The sequence below is a fragment of the Pygocentrus nattereri genome, chromosome 28 (assembly GCF_015220715.1).
Source record: "Pygocentrus nattereri isolate fPygNat1 chromosome 28, fPygNat1.pri, whole genome shotgun sequence".
NCBI classification, from domain to species: Eukaryota; Metazoa; Chordata; class Actinopteri; order Characiformes; family Serrasalmidae; genus Pygocentrus; species Pygocentrus nattereri.
In genome coordinates this window covers 18170529-18191699 of record NC_051238.1, presented here as the reverse complement: position 1 = coordinate 18191699, position 21171 = coordinate 18170529, and the positions used below count along the sequence as shown (strand labels likewise).

General features: G+C 38.3%; 3 protein-coding genes across 4 annotated transcripts in view; 2 read left to right on the top strand and 1 right to left on the bottom strand.

The window, feature by feature from the left end:
- Positions 1 to 26: 26 nt before the first annotated feature.
- Positions 27 to 10637, bottom strand: suv39h1b (suppressor of variegation 3-9 homolog 1b). The gene is made up of 6 exons (XM_017722182.2): positions 10602 to 10637; positions 8221 to 8396; positions 5126 to 5779; positions 4859 to 5005; positions 2905 to 3034; positions 27 to 1655 (listed from the first exon to the last, which is right to left on the bottom strand). Exons 1-6 carry the CDS (start codon positions 10618 to 10620, stop codon positions 1522 to 1524), a joined length of 1260 nt encoding a protein of 419 aa, XP_017577671.1. The 5' UTR covers positions 10621 to 10637; the 3' UTR covers positions 27 to 1521.
- A 914-nt stretch (positions 10638 to 11551) lies between these two features.
- On the top strand, positions 11552 to 17541 carry tmem9 (transmembrane protein 9). Of its 2 annotated transcripts, none has more exons than XM_017722190.2 (6): positions 11552 to 11639; positions 12137 to 12237; positions 13431 to 13522; positions 15072 to 15180; positions 15606 to 15737; positions 16496 to 17541. In XM_017722190.2, exons 2-6 carry the CDS (start codon positions 12139 to 12141, stop codon positions 16634 to 16636), a joined length of 573 nt encoding a protein of 190 aa, XP_017577679.1. In that variant the 5' UTR covers positions 11552 to 11639; positions 12137 to 12138; the 3' UTR covers positions 16637 to 17541. The 2 variants fall into 2 exon arrangements, with proteins under 2 accessions (XP_017577679.1, XP_017577678.1); XM_017722189.1 differs by having other exon boundaries at positions 12134 to 12237.
- Positions 17542 to 20565: 3024 nt separating this feature from the next.
- cacna1sb (calcium channel, voltage-dependent, L type, alpha 1S subunit, b) overlaps positions 20566 to 21171 on the top strand; it is a 33313-nt gene continuing 32707 nt past the window's right edge. Inside the window, exon 1 of the mRNA XM_017722186.1 lies at positions 20566 to 20937. Within this exon, the coding sequence (XP_017577675.1) occupies positions 20750 to 20937 (188 nt within the window). The 5' untranslated portion in view covers positions 20566 to 20749. The remainder of the gene's footprint in view (positions 20938 to 21171) is intronic.

The window sequence follows — 21171 nt, the reverse complement described above, 5'->3', positions numbered from 1 at the left end:
CTACTAAGTTGATTTAAGGCCTTAACAGGAATTCCTGTATGTACTTTGCAGGTTTTTCTACAGGACTACATGTACTAAAATGTAGTAACATGTATGTTCATGGTGCCCTGTTAGTGAACTCTTTCAGCAATCCTTGATTTAGGCCTTAAACATTACATTCAGACAATATGTACAGATGAAGCAATAGAAAAGACTGGATTTGATATCAGAAGCCCTGTTCTCAATTTTTACAAATACTGTGTTTCTTTTGGTTAGACAAAATAAGTGTGGTAGAGTAGAAACAATCTGTGAGGGAAAAGGAAAGAGGTAAATTTAGCAAATGAACAATTATCATGTGCACCAGCTTTTGTTTGGTTGGTTTTTTGTCTATACTTTAGATGCCATAAAAAATGTATTTAGGTGTTGTAGTAGAGAATAGCAACGTTTCCATTAAATCGCATGTGTCAGGCTACAATCCCCACAGGCCAAAACACTGCAGACTTCAGCACTCTGCCTCATTAAACACACGTTTCAGCCCATCAGCTAAATAGCAAGGCTTTCATCAACTGAAGCACTAGATGAGGGTAAATGTTAATCTCTGCAGCACTTCGATCTGGAACATCCCCAGTTTGACATGCATGGTTTAAATGGTAGACTTATTCAGACAAAACACCATGGAGTACCACCATATGACATAAATCACCAGGATCCACAATAGTGTGTACACAAAAACAAAAAAGCTGTAAACTTCAAGCCAATAACTGAAAAAGGAACTCGCGTGTAATGTTTTTCTTTCCTATGTGACTTACACAAATGGTCCGATCAGTACAGTTTTGTGTTACAGTTTTGCCCCCTAATGGAGGCTTAATGAAATAAAAGCTGCACGTCTTCAGGTAAGTTTTCCAGAAAGATTACACCTAGGCTAAAAAAGGATTTTCAACAGAATCCTCATTGGCAGTGTAGTTTAGTTGAAGACTAGGTTTTATCACCATCAAGTTAAAAATATCCTTTGTATTTCAAGGACATTGTACTAATTATTATCATTACTGTTTGACTTAAAAAATTAGACTTCTTATAAAAATACTCAAACTATAAAAACATTTGTAATAAAAAAAAATTTAAAAAAAGAATAAGCAAGGTCCCTTTCCAAACTGACACTGACACACATCTGACTTTTTTGGTGAAGAAAAGAAAATCATTTACAAAGAACAGTACACTTTCACAATTCCAATGTGGGGAAATACAGCCTTAAGAGTATCATGCCAAATGACAAGAAAACCATCGAAATGTCAAAAATTTGTAATAGTGAATAGAAAAATATCTTCTGAGACCACATAGTCTAAACTTTCATGAATCAAATTCATCAAGATATACTAAGATAACAAAATGGAACAAAGAATCAACAAAATATTCATTTTGAATATTTTCTTAACTGTAAGGATTTTTGTTCCTACACAATAAATTCATAGCATTCACTCTTCTGACAGATCACTGTTTTCAGTGACTATTTGGCATGGTACAAATTCACAGCCCTACTGTTTTCTAAAAGAGATATTTCCGACATGTTGCCACTCCACATTTGCACTCTATACGTGTGCGCTTCTTAGGAGAACCTGGGAGTCCTGTCAAACTGAAATTAGAGTCCATCTTTGTGCTCTCTGCGTCTACAGGATCAACTGGAGAGAAAGGGAGAAAGAGTAAAGATTAAATCCAGCATATTGTCACTGACAACACAACGTTCACATGTGCACATTAAAACTATGTACTATACAAACGGATGGCCCTTGGCTAAAACATTTCAGGCAGTTAAAATAATTAAAGGAGGGAAAAATTGTTAAGACTGTCTCTTGTTCAGTGGTGGTTCAGGTGGTTCAGTTGTCACAGTGGTCATCAATATTTTTAACTGAGGGCAGCTCACTTTGCCTGCAGTTTCTTTATCTTGGTTCCTCATGAAGTGAAAAGAGCTTTATTCTCTTGCGATCGTAGTACTTAGTGATTAACTGCTTTAATAGACAAACTCTAGGTGTACGCTTTGTCTTTCATGCACATTGGTTAAATTAGACCAATGTGTGTGTTTGGCTGTTTCTTAGGTTACCCAAAAACACGTTATACACCTGGAGGTTTGGATAACACTGCAGAAGGAGACAAGAAAGATATTTATTTTATCAAATTAAATTTAATTTGTCTGGTAAAGCGTCTGCTGTTGCACAAACAAACTGACATTAAACTGAACACCAATAAAGATTCAGACTCTTACATAGTCACAAATCACACTTAACTAGTTGAGTAGTTCTATGGCCACAAACTGGCTTTTATGCATATTCGTTTTGAACTACAAGTCATGGAAATATATATATATATATATATATATATATATATATATATATATATATATATATATAGTGTCCTTGCTGTCAGATCAGATATGATACATTACAATAATCTTAAGGACACATGCACAGAGATAATCATTCTTAAATCTTGCTTTTGGATCTCAATTTTATTCAACTCATAAATCTCACTGTGCTCATGCTAGTATATGATATTGTCTCCACATCAAACTCTTCCAAAAGAAGTAGATTCTAGCCATGGAGTGATAAATTAGCTCCCAGAACTACAAATACTGCAGAACTCGAGTCTGATTATCAAAGACGTAGACTTCCCAATATTAATGAATAGCTATTGAACTAAAGCACTCATGACAAGAAGCAGCAATTTACTATAACATGGAGCTCTTGCCTGTGAGTTGGGCACCCTCCTTTGTTGGACCTATTTATTTCGTTTATCAGCTTCTGATGAAAAACAGGGCTCATTTTAGTTAATACCGTTTAGAAAGTAGGGTCTATTTAGGGTAAATCAGATTTAGTAGCCCTGAAAATATTGCCTCTTCATTGCAAACTATTAAGCAAAAGGAATAACACTTACTCTGCATTTTGTAGTCAAAGGTAAGCTCCTCCCCTGACTTGATAGAGCGAGTGGCAAAGAAAGCTATCCGAGGTAGCCTCTCATCCAGGTTATCTATGAACACATTATACACCTGGAGGTTTGGATCACACTGCAGAAGGACACAGGAAAGATATTTTATCAAATTAAATTTAATTTGTCTGGTAAAGCTTCTGCTGTTGCACAAACAAACTGACATTAAATTGAACACCAATGAAGATTCAGTAATCACAATACTAATCACAATAATCACAAATCACACTTAACTAGTTGAGTAGCTCTATGGCCATAAACTGGCTTTTCTGCATATTCGTTTAAACTCATGAAAATAAGAACAATGATAAAATAAATAAAAATGATCCTTATAAGAATAATAATAATAATCTTAAGGACAGAGATAATTGTTCTTGAAATGTGAATTAAAGGAAAAAAAGACCAATTAAAACTATCCATTAAAAAGGAATATTTGGATTTAATGGAGCGTTAAATTTTAGTTTTGCAGAGGGATTGCTTTTAAAGAAAGCAATAATGTATTCAGACACCACAAAGCATGTCAAATGCTGACATACACCAAAATGAAGGACCAGGAGGGCTCTCGCTGCCAACTGTGTACATATTTAGGAGGACACAAAGCATCATTAACACTATTCTTGGCTGAAATATTAAATATTAATATTGAAGAATAACCCTGCCCTGTTTAAAAGAGGGATATAAACCTAGCTTTAAAAAATAACTATATAATCTGGACTAGTCTTCTCTAAATACATATTCTTTGGAAAAGTATGTCAGGCATTTAGGATTATTTATCCTTGTCAAATTCTTTCTCGAAGATGCTAAGTTATTCCTGAAGATATGGCGAAACTTAGCAGTGAATGTAACCAGAGCCACACATTATTAATGTCATTCTTAGGAAAGATACCAATCTCCAAAACAAAATTACCAAACTCAAATTAATGAGAAATACTTTTAAAATGGTCAGGTGATGTTTGCTTGTGGAGTAACAACACAACTGGAACGATAACATAAAATACAATGACATCATGTCTGTAGGAAAAATTACAGAATTTAGGAATACCATCTCAAGCACAGTATATAGCATAACAGCATGTCGCCTGCTACAATAACATACCTAAGCAGTTATCACTGTAGCTGCTATCATCTGTAATGCTACAAAGTGAAACATCACAATCAGATAAAAAGGTAAAAGTGAAGTACCTATTACACAATAAAATAAGCTGCAATCACAACACAGAACTTGCCATCTGCTGTTGTTTGAAACCCTCTTTAAAAACCTTATCAGGCATTCCTGTTAACCTCTCAAACCGTAAGGGGGATCACTCCAGTTACTCTCATAACCACACAAATTACAAATTGGTTTAACCCCTTAATATACCAAGCTTATTACATGCTAAGGCTTATTATTCAGTAACTACAGAGACTTCAACGCAAACTGGCTGAGCTATTTCTGGGTTACAGAAGTGTGTAATAAAACTTTGGGCCTGCCATTGGCTAGAGTCTAGCATGCCAGAATGCCAGTAAACTGTAGGCATTTTTTGTCATGTACACTTCCATTTTATCAGAAACACCTACAATACAGGTGCACTTTGTAGGACCACCACTGACCAGATATCATTTGGGTGGACTTCAGCACAGCAGTGACACCAACACTGAAGTGGCATATTAGAGTTGTGTAGGTATGAGCACACTTACTGTGTATACTTTCTGACCATTTTATTAGAACCACAGACCATTTTCCATAGACATTGAATTACTCATCCACTAGCCCTTCACCAGTGGTCATTAATTACACTTAATTACAAATGCTAAAAAAAAAATAAAAAACTACAAACCACAAACTGTGAATTAAAAAAAAAAAAAACACAAACGCCTTTACCTCTTCATCAAATAACAAAAAAAACACATCACATTCACTTACACTGTGATTGACAAAGTGGGAAATGTTGCCGTAGTGAGCAGCATCCACTGTGTACTCGTCATCAACATAATCCAGGTCAAACAGGTAGGTGGCTCCCTCTTTATCATAGATGTGACCTCTCCTCTCTGCTTCCTCTGTCGTGATGATCTGAATCACAAATTCAGACAGTTGGGCACTACGCAAAAGACTCACTGCAAATGATATGCAACATTACTAACAATATCTGCATTTGAGAAAAGAGAAACACCATACATGTCGTATACATACCTCACCTACATACTCCATAACAAAGGTGTTCTTACGGATGCGCTCCATGGTCCGCACCCCCCAGCCTCTGCCATTGTCTGTCCTAAAAATGCATAGTGAATACTGAATACCCTTCTGTACCACTCTGTTGGAGCACTCAGGCCCGCAGCAGCACCGCTTGTTGCACTCGTATATGGGCAGCCCTGGTCGAATGCGCACTTGTCCAGAATCATTGTACGCAAACTTGTGCTGTGAGGCTCCAGCACAGCAACCCTCCACGGGATTGTTCAGACAGTCTGTACATTCACAACCAACAGCCACTTCGTTCAGAGAGATCCCATCACCCACCTTATAGTCATTAATGTATGTGAAGTTCTTCGGTGGGCCCTCCATATCTACCAAGTTTTCAACATAAATACAGCCTTTGTGGGTACCCAGACCGTTCATGTGAGTCTCCCACTGTTTAAGGGTCTGCCTGAGCTTTGCCCGCTGGATGACATGGGAGACAATGGAAGCATCCAGTGTCTTGGGGACAGTGCGTTTCTTTCGTCTCAAGAGCTCTTGCATCATATCCTCCCAGAAATAGCTGAGTAGATCTGTACACTTGAGGTTCTTTCGTGGCTCCCACGTGTTCATTGACTCTGGGTAGCCTTTCCATTTCACCAAGTAAAACTCCTGTGTGTGAGACAAAGAGACAAGTGGAGGAACTCTGAACACAGGAAACTACAAAACTATTTGAGATGGATTAGTTACACCACAAAGTTCTATAAATGTAGTTTGTAAGGGATTTTACTTGCCAATTTTTTTGTGAAAGAATATGTGCAATTTCCCCAAATTACCACAGATAGTGTTATGCTCACTAGGTTTGTTACAGGAAAGTAGGCATGCTGTCAGAATATTATCAGTCTCATCAGATAAATGCTTGAAAAAATTATCAGCATAGGTCACATGTTAAGATTTGATATTTCTGACTGATATTTAATGAAGTATTTCCAAAAAACTTGGGACACTGTGCAGAATGTAAATAAAAATATAATGTAAATGATATGCAAATCATGTAAACCATATTTTTAAAGGATTTGAAGATTCATTTTTTTTTTTAATATTTGCCCATTATGAATTTGATGCCGACAACAAGTTCCAAAAAAGTTGGGACGGGGGCATGTTTACCGTTGTGTTTAATCACTTCATCTTTTAGTAATACCCTGCAACTGTTCAGGAACTGAGGAGACCAATTGCTATAGTTTTGAAAGTGAAATGTTTTCTCATTCTTGTTGATATAGAATTTCAGCTGCTCAACAGTTTAAGGTCTCCTTTGTCCTATTTTTCATTTCATAATGTGCCAAATGTTAATGCTAGGTGACAGGTCTGGACTGCAGGCAGGTCAGTTTAGCACCAGGACTACTTTAATATGGAGCAATGCTTTTGTAATACATGCACAATATGGTTTGGCATTGCCTTGCAGGAAAAAGCAGGGCATCTCTGAAAATGAATGGTACCTTCACAGATGTGCAAGTTACCCATGCCATGTGCCCTAATAGGCCCCATACCATCATGAATACTGGCTTCTGAACTGTGCACTGATAACAGGCTGAGCAGTCTTTAGCCAAGAGGACGCAGCATCAGTGATTTCCAAAAATAATTTCAAATTATGATTCGTCAGACCACAGGAGACTTTTCCCACTTCCCCTCAGTCCATTTTAAATAAGTTCAGGCCCAGACAAGGTGGCAGCATGTCTGGATCCATATGGAAACATATGGTTTCTTCTTTGAACTTTAGAATTTTTACTTGCATTTGTGGATGCTGCGATGGACTCACAGAGAGTGGTTTTCAGAAGTGTTCCTGAGCCCATGCAGTGATTTCCAATACAGAATCATGTCTGTTTAAAATGCAGTGCCACCTGAGGGCCCAAAGATCATGGCCTAGCTAGTATTTGGCCTTGACCCTTGCATACAGAAATTTCTCTGAATCTTTTAATGATATTATGTACAGTAGATGATAAAAAGCAAAAGTTCTTAGGTATTTTACATTGAGAAAATGTATTGTTAAATTACTTCACTATTTTCATGTGTCTTTTACAAAGGGGTGAACCCCTCCCCATCTTTACTTCTGAAAGACTCAGGCTCTCTGGGATGCTTTTTTAACCCTAACCCAATCAAGTTACTGACCTGTTGCCAATTAAACACCAGGTGTTGTGTGTTTTTTGTTTTTTTTAAAGCAGCCTTTTTTTGCTCTGTCCCAATTTTTTTTGGAATGCATTGCTGGCATCAAATTTAAAATGGACATATATTTAAAAAAAATTAAAATAAAAAAAATCTCAGTTTCAACATTTGATATGTTGTGTCTCTACTATTTGCAATAGAATACAGGGTTTAAATGATTTGCACATCATTGCATTTTGTTTTTATTTACATTTTGCCCCCTGACTCAACTATTTTGGAAATGGGGTTGTATTTATTGAATTTAAGTGATACTGGGGTACTGTTGAAAATGTCAAAATGTCTGTCATTTTATTCCATTTACTGCATTTATAACCCTACAGACATTAATGTAATTACGGTCATTTCTCTGTCATGCTAATGCAGGTAGATGTAGTCCCAGTGTATACATTTTATAAATGTTTGTGTCAGAGTTGGCAGATAGGATATGCACATGAAAATACTAGATATCTGCATCTGCCTACAATCTCTATATTGGTGAATCCCTAGTTATCACATTGTTATGAGGTATACTGCATTCTGGGCTACTCCCCATCTTTACATCTGAAAGACTCAGCGTCTCTGGGATATTTTTTATACCCAATCATGTTACTGACCTGTGGCCAATTAACCACCAGGTGTTTTTTTTCTAAGCATTACACAACTTTACAATCCTTTTGTTTCCCAGATGTCAACTTTTTTGGAATGAGTTGCTGGCATCAAATTTAAAATGGGCATATATTTAAATAAATAATCATCAATATTGACAAATCAAAATATAAAGTGCTTTATAAAACAAGAATATTATTTCACAGTCAGTGACCACAACAAGATTTTACTACAGATTCATTCAATCACATCATATGAATTAGAATACATAAAGAAATAACTGACAGCATGCAAACTGTTACTTTTACCTGCACTTCTTGTGTTTTCCCAACTTTGATAACGTTACGCTTGTAGCTACAAAGGTATTCCACTTCAAAATGACACAAGTTGTTCTTGGTGATCCCCAGGTCTCTGCAGATGACTCCCTCCTCTCTGCAAATGGACTCCAGCTGGCTGAAAGTAGCAAGACATGCTACTTTGCAATCTTAACAGACAACAAACTTATATTAATGTATATCATTAAAGTACATACGTTCTACAAAGTTGTATGTTACAATGCAATCCTCTTAAGCTGAACAACGTGATAAAGAGTGTATAGTAGAGGTATTTCACTCTAGTCCTTGAAGGCCAGTGTCCAGCACAATAGGGTGATATAGCTCTGCAAACATGCCTGATTCAACTAATCAGTTAATTGGCTGTTTGAGTAGAGGAATAACCAAACTGTGCTGGACACCTGAAGTTGAACACCACTGGTCTACAATTTACCATGACAATTTTGCTTTCACAACAGGAGGATGTGAGCAAGGATGTCTACTTATTTTCAACAAAACATGTAATTTGACCAGGGGTGCTGTGCATATATACACAGAACTGTGCGTCTCCCTTCATTTACTTCATCTCCAGTAAATATGGCCAATATGTCATTAATCCATTTTTCCAGTGGGATTTTTAGGAGATGGCTTAGCAAAAGTCAAAAAATAAGTTTCTAAAACAGGACTCCTACCAACTGTGCAAGCCCTGGAAGACCACCAAAACGGTCACCATCAAATAAACAGCACTTATCTAAACAGCTTTTATCTTTAAGAGAGAGGAGAAAAATCAAGCTCCACTCTTGCTTCAGATAAAAAAAAATCCACACTTGTTTTCCGTACATCTTTCCACTGTGAGAAGACAACTCGGTTCTTGACAGTTCCACTGGGAAACTGTTACTGGGAAAAGGAAACAGATAAAAACAGCCACCAGAGCCCAGACCTCAACATCATTGAATGTGTCTGGGATTACTTGGATCTAGAAAAACAGAAAATGCAACCACCTTCTGAGACTGAACTTTGCATATTTCTTTGAAAAACTTAAAGCAAGTCTCCTGAAAGAAATAGAAACTGTATTAAAAGACAAACGTGAATTCACTAAATACTGAAAAAATACTATTTACTATTAAATAGTAGAAAATACTACTATACTTAGTTGCTGAGGTTTCTGTGTTTTATATATATATATATATATATATATATATATATATATATATATATATATATATATATATATATAATAAATGAAAAATAAATAACTTGTATTCAATGGCTAATTTTGCTCAGGACTGCACTAAATGAAAGCATGGTCTCAGACTTTTGGATAGTTCTGTACAGACACACACTCTTAATCCTTACATCACTGTTAAACATGATAAATATATACACACACCCTTAAATAAAGCTGTTCTACTGTTGTTCTTTAGCAAAGGCAGTGGATATATAGGGTTACAGAAACATGACAAACTAAAATAGAAACAACGAAAGCTTAAATGGATCCCGTTTAAATGGCTTTTCTCCATGATGGACCTGTTGTACATGGTTCTTTAAAGAACCTTTTAATATGCACACGTGTATAACAGGTTCTAGAGTATTTTAGCACCATATAAAACTCTTTTTGCTGCATAAGCTGTATTTATCCTCTGGTCTTGAAGTCTTAGGCTTAGGTGAGATAAACGACTGCCTCTTTCCACCAGAGAAAGCAAGCAAAACCCCTGACAGCGAGGCAAATAAAGCAGAAAACTGCCAACTATCTGCTTAGCTAGCCAGCAGACACAGGTAGACCCAGTTAGTCTGTTCGCTGTTTGGCGGGACGGAGGATTAACAGCTTACTGCTGCACATCGTGTCGTCCTCGATGCAAAGCACAGCTCGGGCACATTACAGCGTTTAAAAGGCTGAGTTTGCACACTAAACTGCAAAGACACTCCGGTATCGTGTGTCCGACTTTACTCGGATACCTTAAACAACGAGCTTCTGTCCGGACACCAAACTACAACACGAGTGAGGGCTACCGAGATAACGAACGGCGAGGACAATGAAACCATACCCGAGTTAGTTTAATGGGTTAATTTCACGGTCAAAGCACACACCCTAGCTAACCTACTGTTTCTAATGCAAACACTACTCTACGACAGGGGAGTCCAAGCCAAGGCCCGGTGCTGCAGTGCATTTGGCGCTAATGCTACTCCCGTAATAACAACATAGTTACCGCAAGTAAGTTAGCAGTTATTATTACACTTCAATAACATGCACCCAAAGACGGCCCTTATATTGCGCTGTCGACCGAAACAGCGAGCATCTGCTCGTCAGTACTTCTGCCCAGTAAAAGTACTGCGTGTATATCATAAGTTCAAGTTGTTTTAGATAACGAATTTCTTACCTTTCAAATTTTCCGCCATCTTCTCACTACCGCCAAAAATGTAATATTGAAAAGTCGGTCGGCGATTGGATCCAGCGGTTTGTGATTGACAGTTAAACGAACCAATAGAAACTGTGTATTGACAACTCACGTGTGTGACGTTGGATGTGTAGTTAAAAGTCCTGCGGCCTATACTGTAAACACGTACTTCAATGGCGTTCTAGGTTCTAAACTTGTTCTTAACATACGATCTCGGCATTTTATAAATAACAACTTTAACATGACCTTTCTCACACAGCAATTTTAGGAACCAAATCTGTGCAGAAGAATGTGTTATAAATAAATTAGGCATCTTCAGTGCAAAGTCTCTATATATTATTTATCATAATGATTTTAACATTTTTGATATCCACTGAAAAAGCTTTATGAAACGCTGACATCTACATTCTTGGTATGAAGGCATATATAAAATATAGACGCACTGAAGGCTCGGACAGACTTCCTGAACCATTCATAAATAAATACATAAACCTTATATATCTATTTACTTATTTTTATTTATCTATTGCAGCAACCGTGTAAACAAAAGAATTGACGCTTTAAAGCTTCATCAGGTTACTGCATCTTGAATTTTGTCAATTTCCATAAAGTTAAACCCTTCCCCGAGCTGCAGAGACAAGCTACAGAGCTACCAAATCACAGTGAATCCTTAATTCTATAGTTTAAACTCAGCTGTTGAAGGGAAGACAAATAACTAGGTTTTCACTCATTATATTTACTGTAGTGGGAAATATTTGTAACAGTACCGCTAAGAGTAAAGATACTGCAGTGAGGAAATAAGAGAAATATTGTTCATTATATAGCAAAACTGTTTTTTTTTTAGAATACTTTTGCTTAACGAAGCGCGTGTTAGCACAGAAACCCACACAGCCCCAGCTGTGAGCTTTTATTTTGAAAATTAGAAACTTGAAGGATTATTTTGGTTGCGGTTTAGTGTTTTGCTTCACTTTGTGCTACTCCAAGGCATGATTTAGCGTCACTGGCAGGCAAAGTCAAAAGGTGAGTGGATCTTGTGAATTTCCTGAGCTGTTTTACATTAAATAGCTAAAATCCTGCAGTGGGCAAGAGGGGTGGTCGGTGGGGCTCGGCTGTCTTTCGTCTGCATACGGAGTTAACGTTAGCTAGGTAGCTGCGCTCGCTGTCAGAAACAGAGTGCTCTGGGATTAGATTGGTGGAGATTTTTGTCACTGGTCTTCTTGGCTGACGTTCATGTAAGCTGTATGTGGTCCGCTTTCTGAGCTAATAATAAATTTAGGGGTTCTGTAATTTATGGTGAAAAATTCTCATAAGTTTTTTTCTGTTTTCTCTATGTTTACATTTGGGAATATTACAGCTTCTAGCTAACGTTAGCTGACCTGTAATAAAACCATCTCTTAAACGCCCTCTTTTTATAGCTAGCTAACACCACGTAACATTAAATATCGGAATAAAAGGACATCTTTAACGAGTGAATGTTTTCGTACATCGTTTCCAACGTGTTGTTTTTGTTGCAGAAGTGATGACAATGTTGGCCGGTACTCGAGGGATCCAGGCCGCAGTGCTGTTTTTAATGGCTTTGGTTTTCTGCGAGGCGGTGTCTTACGCACATGCTATTAAAGTAAGTTAATGCTTAACTACCTGCATCACCTCAATTCGTCTTACATTGCTGTTTAGCAGCTACTGAGCACATGTTCTTAGTATTATTATATACCTACAGTACCTACAGTCAGACCATAATTATTAGGTCAGTGACACTTTTTTTTTTTTTTTGCAATTTTGCCTCTGTATGCCACCACCACAGTGACTTTGAAACGAAGAAGTCAAGTTGAGACTGAAGTGTAGACTTTTAGCTTAAAATATTGCATTAACTGTGTAGGAATTACTGACATTTTTTTAAATAGTCCCTCAATTTTCACAGACTCAAAGGGAGACGTGCTAACATTATAAACACTAGGATTATTTTTAATACTTGGATGAGTAAGTGAAACGCATACTCAGTTTGGGTAAGGTTAGATGATACAAGTTCATTTTAGTTTTATCTGTCCAAAGACTCTTGTTCCTGCGCAGGCTTTTTGGATGCTGTCTAAAAAAGTCTAATCTGGCCTTCCTGTTCCTCATTGTCACAAGTGGTTTGCGTCTCTTGATTGTAGACTTTAGCAATGAAGCACCAACCTCCTCTAGAATTTCCTTAATTTGATGTTGTGAAGGGGCTTCACCAGTTGTTGTCTTCTGTTGTCTTCCAGGCATTTTGGGGTTGCTGATTTTTTCCAGTGCATTCCTTCTTTTTAATAATGCACCAAATTACTGAATTGTCTACTCCTAAAGTTCTGCTTTTTCTTTTGATAGGTTTGTTTTTTCAGCCTAATGATGGGCCCCCTTCACTTGCATTGATATCTGTTCGGACTGCATATTGAGAGTTCCCATGAACAGCTACCAAATGCATATTCATCACTTGGAATCAATTCCAGACTTTTTATCTCCTTAATTTGTCATGAAATAACTGGGGAACAGGCCACACCTGACCATGAAACTGTTTATCAGTCAACTGTCCAGTTACTTTTGAGCCTGTGAAAATGGAGGGAGTATGTCAAAAATGCCTGTAATTCATAAATGTTTAATGCAATATTTTTTAACCCCTTGAATTAAAGCTGAAAACCTACACTTCAGTCATATCTTGACTGTTCAGTTTCTCTTGTATTTTAGTGTTGCATGGCAAAATTACAAAAATTTTGTCACTGACCAAATAATTATGGACCTGATTGTATAGTCTAAACATATGGTTATTTACCACTGTTCATGAAAATGTTACAGAGCTCTGAAGATGTGCGTTGCAAGTGCATCTGCCCTCCGTACCGTAATATAAGCGGCCATATCTACAATAGGAATGCATCCCAAAAGGACTGGTGAGTTTCATTCTACTCAGCATCTATGCTGGACTAGAAATATTGATCACTATTTGTTCTAAAGTAGAACCAGACACCCCTCCGTTGCTTATTGCTCACAAAGGGAATTATTTGCATGTACATAGCTTGAAAAGCACTGCCAATAGAAAGGACACGCAAGCAGCTGCACGTGAGGTCCCTCTGCATAATGCCAAGCATCAGCTTGAGGGACATGAAGCTCCCCAGCATTAAGCTGTAAAGTTGTTGTGACACAGAACTGATCCATCAACATCAGTACCTGACCTCATAAATGATCTCACGGCTGGATGGAATTAGATTCTCACAGAAATTTTCCAACATTTAGTGCAAAGCCTTCCAGAGCAGCAGAGACTGTTACTGCAGCTAAGAGGGATCAAACGTCCTATTAATACACTTGATTTCGGAAGAAACATTGGATGAACCAGTGATAGTGTTACATCACCTTTACATTTACTGTTAACAGCACTTCATAAATGTTTAGGTAACATCCAGTTATGGAAATTCTTTGCCATTCATCAGTTACACAAGCCTTCAGCTGCGCAGTTTTACAGGGCATTAACTGTCATATTTTGCACTTGATAATGTGCATGTATCTTATGTTGAAATAAGTGCGGACAGCCCTGAAAAAGACGGCACCGAAAAAGCACCATGTGTTGCTACAAAATGTGCATATATCTTTCAGTGTAAATGGTGCTTTCATAGAAGTGCAAGGTACTGATTACTAAACCCTCCTACACCATGACGTACCCTGGCTTTTGATCAATGTTAAAAATCTGGATGGTCCTTTACATTTTTTGTCCCAGATAACAAAATGTTCATTATTTCCAAAACAATCTAAAAGGTTGATTCTTCAGACCACAGTACATGTTTTCACTGCGCATCAGTCAGATTTCTTTTTCAGTTTTTTTTTTCTCTCTATTTCAAACAAGAGACATCAGTAGCGTTTCTGGATGTTGTTGATATGTACCTTCCTGTGCATCATAGTCAGTTGCATTTGTGGATGCAGCGACAAACTGAGATTATTGACAGCAGTTTGTTAAAGTATTCAAGAGCCCACGTGGTGCTTTTTTTAAAATTTATACTGTGCTATCTAAAGGATCGAAGATCATAGGCATTCAGGTGTGGTTTTTGTTTTTGGCCTTCATGCACATAAATTGTTTCAGATTTCCTCTTTGATCATCTTATGCACCATAAAGGGGGAAATGCCTAAAATCCTATTCTTCATTGTTCTTAAACAGTTGGACTATTTTGCTGATGCATTTTTTCACATGGTAAGCCTTGACCCATCTTAACTTTAAAGGACAAGGTCTTATCTATAAAGGACTGCTGGTTCAATGTTGGCCCCAACTATGAGGAACACACTTAGCTAGCTGGTTTAAGTAGAAGGGATTTATAGGTTTCATGGGACTGAAGTTACTCGTTGGAAAATGTACCCACTCTAGTCTACTGTGGAAGAGACTAGCTGTCGCAAGTTTAGATGTTCAGGTGTGTAAGTTATTCTGTTGATAAAGTCTTGTTATTGTTGTTACAGTAACTGTTTGCATGTAGTGGAGCCCATGCCAGTCCCTGGTCATGACGTGGAGGCTTATTGTCTACTTTGTGAGTGCAAGTATGAGGAACGTAGCAGCAACACCATTAAGGTATTCAATTCCACTGTACATTCTTTGCAAAAGGCTTTGTTAGCTCAGTAGCAAATTTAAAGTCTATTGTCTTTTCCTCTTTTATCCCTGGCACGTATACGTTTAAAGCAGGATTAAAGCAATTTGCAGGCATTCAAGTAAAAATGCTATGCCTGCAAATATATTCGCATACATATATATAATGTGTGTATCCAATCTCTTCTTCAAATTTTGGCAAACATCCATGTGAACATCTGCACAAAATGCCTGCACAGATGCTGACGGTCTTTACTAAAGTTAAAACTTAAGTTCTAACCCTGAGGTTGAGCAGTTGTTTCAAAAGTTCTTTCTGGACTTTTAATCCTACGCTTGTTTCTCTGTGCTGTTTATGTATTTGTTTCATTTGCAAATTTTCAGTATCCTTTATTATCCTTTATCTTTTCCAGGTGACCATAATCATCTACCTGTCTGTGGTTGGCTCTCTTCTACTGTATATGCTGTTTTTGCTTTTGGTGGATCCACTGATTCGCAGACATGATCCCTACACACAGCCACTGCAGAATGAAGAGGACTCTGAGGTATGTGCCTGTAGCTCACCCTGATTGCCTTCCCAGCAGAGGCTAGGCCTGCAACTAACAATTATTCCTATAATTGCTTACCCTATCTACTATTGTTTAGTTAACTGGCTAGTTGTTGTACCTTCTTTAGTTCTACTTCTTTTTCCACCAGCAAGTTCTGCCTGTGTAAACAGTCAGACGCATGAAACTGCTATATCACCCCAAACGCTTTGTGAGGTCAGACAGTGATGATGGATGAGAGGGCCTGGCTCACAGTCTCTGTTCTAGTTCATCTTAAAGGTGTTTGATGTGGTTGAGGTCAGGGCTCTGTGTGGGCCAGTCAAGTTCTTCTACACCAAACTCACCCAGCCTTTGTGGACCTTAATTTGTGCACTGAGGCTGTGTCATGGTGGAACAGAAAAGGACCTGTTCCCACAAAGTTGGAAGCATACAACTGTCTAAAATGTTTATGGCTGCTGAAGCATTACGTTTGCCCTTCACTGGAACTAAGGGGCCTAGGCCAACCCCTGAAAAACAACCCATAGCATTATCCCTCCTCCACCCAAACTTAGCACGATTTGTCACTCCACAGCATACATTTCCACTGTAGAGTCCAGATCATTTGGAATTTGTAATCCAAATTATCATAATTGTCACAGAATTTATGATTGTTTTAAGGAAAACAATAAGGTTCATAATAAATGTAGAATATGGGCCTCAAAAAAAAAACAAGCAGAGAGACTCTAAAAGTGTTGTATTCACTTTGTTGCGCTCTACAGGACGTGAGACCTCATCCAAGTGGCCCTCCAGGTCGAGGGAACACTGTGCTGGAGCGGGTGGAGGGGGCTCAACAGCGCTGGAAGAAACAGGTTCAGGAGCAGCGCAAGACTGTGTTTGACCGCCACAAGCTGCTGAGCTAAGCTCTTAGGGGGGAAAAAGATCACTGCTGAGTTTTATTTAATTTACTTGTTTTAATAGATGTGGCTGTGTCTTGTTATTGTAAGCTTTTTGAGGCTGTTTTCATAGTTTCCAATTAAAGAGGGGTGTTTAAAATGAATACAATGATTGCACCACCAAAGAGGACCAGCTGATATTGTCTAATCATTGTGGTGGTTACATTAAATATATAACCTGAGAAATTTGTTTGTCATGGTTGAATTGATTTATAATCCCAAAAGACGACTATTTAGCAAAACACTGGAATATTGCAAAACACAACTTTCACATTCTCAGCTTTTGCTCTTAAGAAGGTAAACATTGTTTAGATTTGGCAAGCCCATGTAGTAGATAAGTTAAAAACTGAATAAAGGGTTCAGACTGTTTATTCATTTTTGAATCTTACTGACTGCAGTGGCCACTTTTAATACCAAAATGATAATTGCACTTGAATGTTGTACTTTCCATGTGGGGGGTGGGGGTTTGTGACATGAATAAGCATATAGCTGGGTAATATGCAGGCACATTCTGGCTGATCTATAATCACCACACTAACTTCTTGAGACTGTTTGCACTTTTTCTGCACCAATGATATTGGGCTGTGCAGTGGAGATACAATGCTGGCTTTGTAGCTCAAATAATAAACTATGTATTATTTATTTAATTTAATACTTTTTCTTTGGCTTGTTGTTCTGCTTCTCTGCCAAGACATGGTACTTGGCTGTTTATCGTATTTAAGTGATGACACCTTGCTGCCTATGTATATTTTGATCGTTTAGTGGTTGTTTTATGTATAATGTCACTTATTTGGTTGCAAGAAACCTCCTTGCTCATGTAGTATTGTACTTAAACTGAGAAATGAAATAAATGCTATGGTGGTAAAAGTTTACAGTTTTATCTTGTGTTGATTTTTCTGACTTTTTTTGGACATTTACCTTTGGATAGTTTTGTTAATCTAAAATACAGTAAGATATTACGATAAGTCAGTGTTGGATTTGGGGAAGTAGTTCACACAGTTTTTCTCCGTAAGCTGGATAACTTCAGCCAAAAGTGATGGTGTCCAACAGTAATGTCCTTTACTTCTTCTATTGGATGGATGTGGCTTTTCCCAGCTAACATGTTTGTTTTTTTCTTTTGTGTGTCTTTTTTTTTTTATCAAAAGCATCGTTGAGACTGAAATTTCAACAGTGTGTCAGATCAATATTGATTGATGAAAGTTGACTGGCTTTTCACAATGCTGTGAATTTGCTGTAGATGAAGGCTTTGACAATGTCGAACTAGAAATAGTTCCACCATTTGACTGGGGTAGAAATATATGTAGTGTAGTGTAGTGTAGTATTATATGTTACACATTATTTTCTATTATATATAGTGTAGTATAGTATGATAGATGGTATTATATAGTATCAACTATAAAGATATTACTGCTAATAATAATTGTTATTATTCTAGTTGCATAAGTGATTAGGAATCAACAGTCAACTTTGGCCAACTGTATACTTAGATTGTTTACAGTCCGGCTTTGAAAATGGTAAATATAGTGACTAACCTCTCACAGATTCGGTCATACAAAATACAGCTCAAGCACTGGACGGCCACCAAAAGAAGAGGCAGCTTTGACACTTCACAGGGTCTCTACACAGCAGCTGAATGGCAGGCAGAAATCAGGTCTTTTCCTTTTTCTGCCGCTCTTCCTCCCACTGGCAGGAAGCAGATTCACTGTTTTAAGATAAGATAAGATGCATTTATTGTCATTGCACAGTGTACAATGAAATTGAGCAGCAATCCAACAGCACTTCCTCCATACAAAACAATTTAAACATAAGGATAAAATATATAAAGTGTAATATTTAAGGGGAAAAAAGGATAAAAAAATCTTAAATATAAAGTAAAAGGACTATAAAACTATTCTAAAACAGTCAATAGACAATAGTCTATAGACAGTCAATAGACAATAGACAGGTGAGGTAGCAGTTGTAGCTGCACATTCCTTGGACAGCTTATAGCGTTATATAATATTGCACATCTAAGAATTATTGCACAGAAAGAATACAGATTATAGATTATAGATTACACTCTCGAGAACAAATGAATAATAAATAGAACAGGGGGGGAGTGGAACACTGGAACAGTGTAAAGTGTCCTATGAAATCAGTGCCAGTAAAGAGCAGAATTGGTGTTCAGTCGGTTCTACTGAGCACAGTGTTCTACAGAAGGTCCTTGTCAGTGTGTGGGTCTGGAAGTGTTCAGTTCCCGCACGGCTCTGGGGTAAAAGCTGTTTTTGAGTCTGTTTGTCCGGGATGGGATGGACCTAAAGCGTTTACCAGAGGGCAGCAGGTCGAACAGATGCTGCCCCGGGTGAAATGTGTCCTTCAGGATGTTGGTTTTAATGTAAGGATAAACTATAAATAATGTAAAAGAGCAGAACGGTTAATCTAGATAAGTCGTAGGTCTAGAAAACAACGAAAGATGTAACTTACCTGCAGTAAATTTATGTGTAATTTACTCCTCATTCCTAACAGCGACTCCACGGACAGAAACCTTAATCTCTCCAGAAAGAAACGGCGCCATCCAGTGGGTTAAGGAAGCACTGTTGGTGATCTATATTTTGTTACTGTGTGGGCTAAATACACATTAAAATATCAATAACAGCGTAACTTTTGCACTTTAAAGAGGCATGTTCAGGAAGCAATCTGAAAAACAACGTACTGGTATTTGCCACTTTTCCACGACGACAGTAAACGCTGCGTGGCTTGCCAGAGAACCAACACACCTGGCGAAGTGCGGAAAGACTGCGGTAAATGAACTGTTGACGAAGCAAACTCATCGGCTAGTTCACCCATCACACATGATAGAGGTTAATCTGCAGTGCAGAAAGAATGTGCTATAACTGGTTTATTACAGCGGAAGTCAGACCACCACAGTGGCTAGGGCTAATAAAAATGCAAATGAACTAACAGCTGCAGCCCCCACGATGACAGATACCTGGGCCTCTGTGTACCGAAACACTATATAATTAGATTGTATTGATTGTTTTCCTCCCAAAAACAGTCTGTGAGCTGTCTGCCGTTGGGTAGCTAGTTCAGTCAGAACTCGATAACAGTGAATAGTAACGTTACTTTAGCAAAAAAAAAACAACAAAACAAAAACAACAAAAAAACGTACGTTAGTTAGCTAGAAGCTAACATATCTAACGTGCTAGAACATTACAGCACAAAAAGTGTTATTGGCTCGTAGTATTTGTGTACAGTATGTCATTTAATGTCAACAGAATCAAGCGTTGGCTAATTAGCTAGGAAGCAGCTAGCTAGCATTTATTCAGACTGCTTGTGGTTCTCAGCGGACCACTGAATCTCTGGGGCCCAAGTATCTGCAGGGTTTGCATGTTGGTCATAATCAACATCCACCTGTGCATATTGTCTCAGCATTAAACCAGATAACCCCAGTAACTTAGTAGTAAAGAGCCCAACTGAAATTTGTATTGATAGAAGAGCTTCAGCCACTTCACGATCTGTGTTTTTTGCTCTATGAACATTTCCAGCCAGTGTCTGCTCAGTGTCACAGTTGGAACAACCCCTCTCTGCGTTTGGGTTTCTGTCCTGTTCTCTTCCCCTCAGTGTCTTTTCTTTCATCTGTACAGCTTCATGTAGTAGCTGTAGCTCTGTGGCTGCTGCTTGTCCCAAATGCCCTGCTTCCTGTGCTTGTGGCCCCACCCAAACACCAAAGAGCCCTTTTACCCCAGCCCCAAGCATGGACACTCTCTGCTTGTCTATATATAAACTGACACGGGCCAACTGCATCCCAAATGCTCTCCGCTCCTCTAATTTCTCCTTGCTTGGTGTAAGTTTTCTGAGCAAGGGGGCCAGGGCCAAGGAGCTAAGCAGCGTCTTTCTGTCAGAGAGCTGCAGGGGGACGGAGGGTGGAGGTGTAGGAGCGCACACAAGGTCTAACCCAGTCATCTTGGAGACCCAAAGGATTGTAAAATTGGAATTCTTGCTAAAGGCTGTGGAACACTGGTGTAGAAGATTTGGGCTTGGTTTCTTTTAGTCTTTTTTCCTGGGATTCAGACCGTGTAGGTGAAAGGGAGCAGAAGAAACATGGATTCCAGTGGAGGGCCAGCCCTGGCCTCGTTCATCATGAACGAAGAGGAACTGAAGAGGAAGCAACGGGAGAAGCTTAAGAAGCTACAGGCCACCGGTGGGAACCCCCGGCCTGCCCGCTCCCTCTTCTTCTTCACTCTCAAGAACCCCTTCCGAAAGACCTGCATCAACATTGTGGAGTGGAAGTATCCTTTAAACACAGACTCACCACAGTTTAGGTGTAGACCCACTTAAACGTCTTGCCATGTTTCACTCCTTGAAATGATAGATTATACCATGATTATAAATCGCAGTTCAAACTGTTGGGAGATGAGGAATTTTGATGGTGACATGACAGTACATGGCTGTATTATTGTCCTTCAAAAGCAATGGGTTCTGCTGTTATTTGATTGTGACTACCATATGATATCATCAGTTTT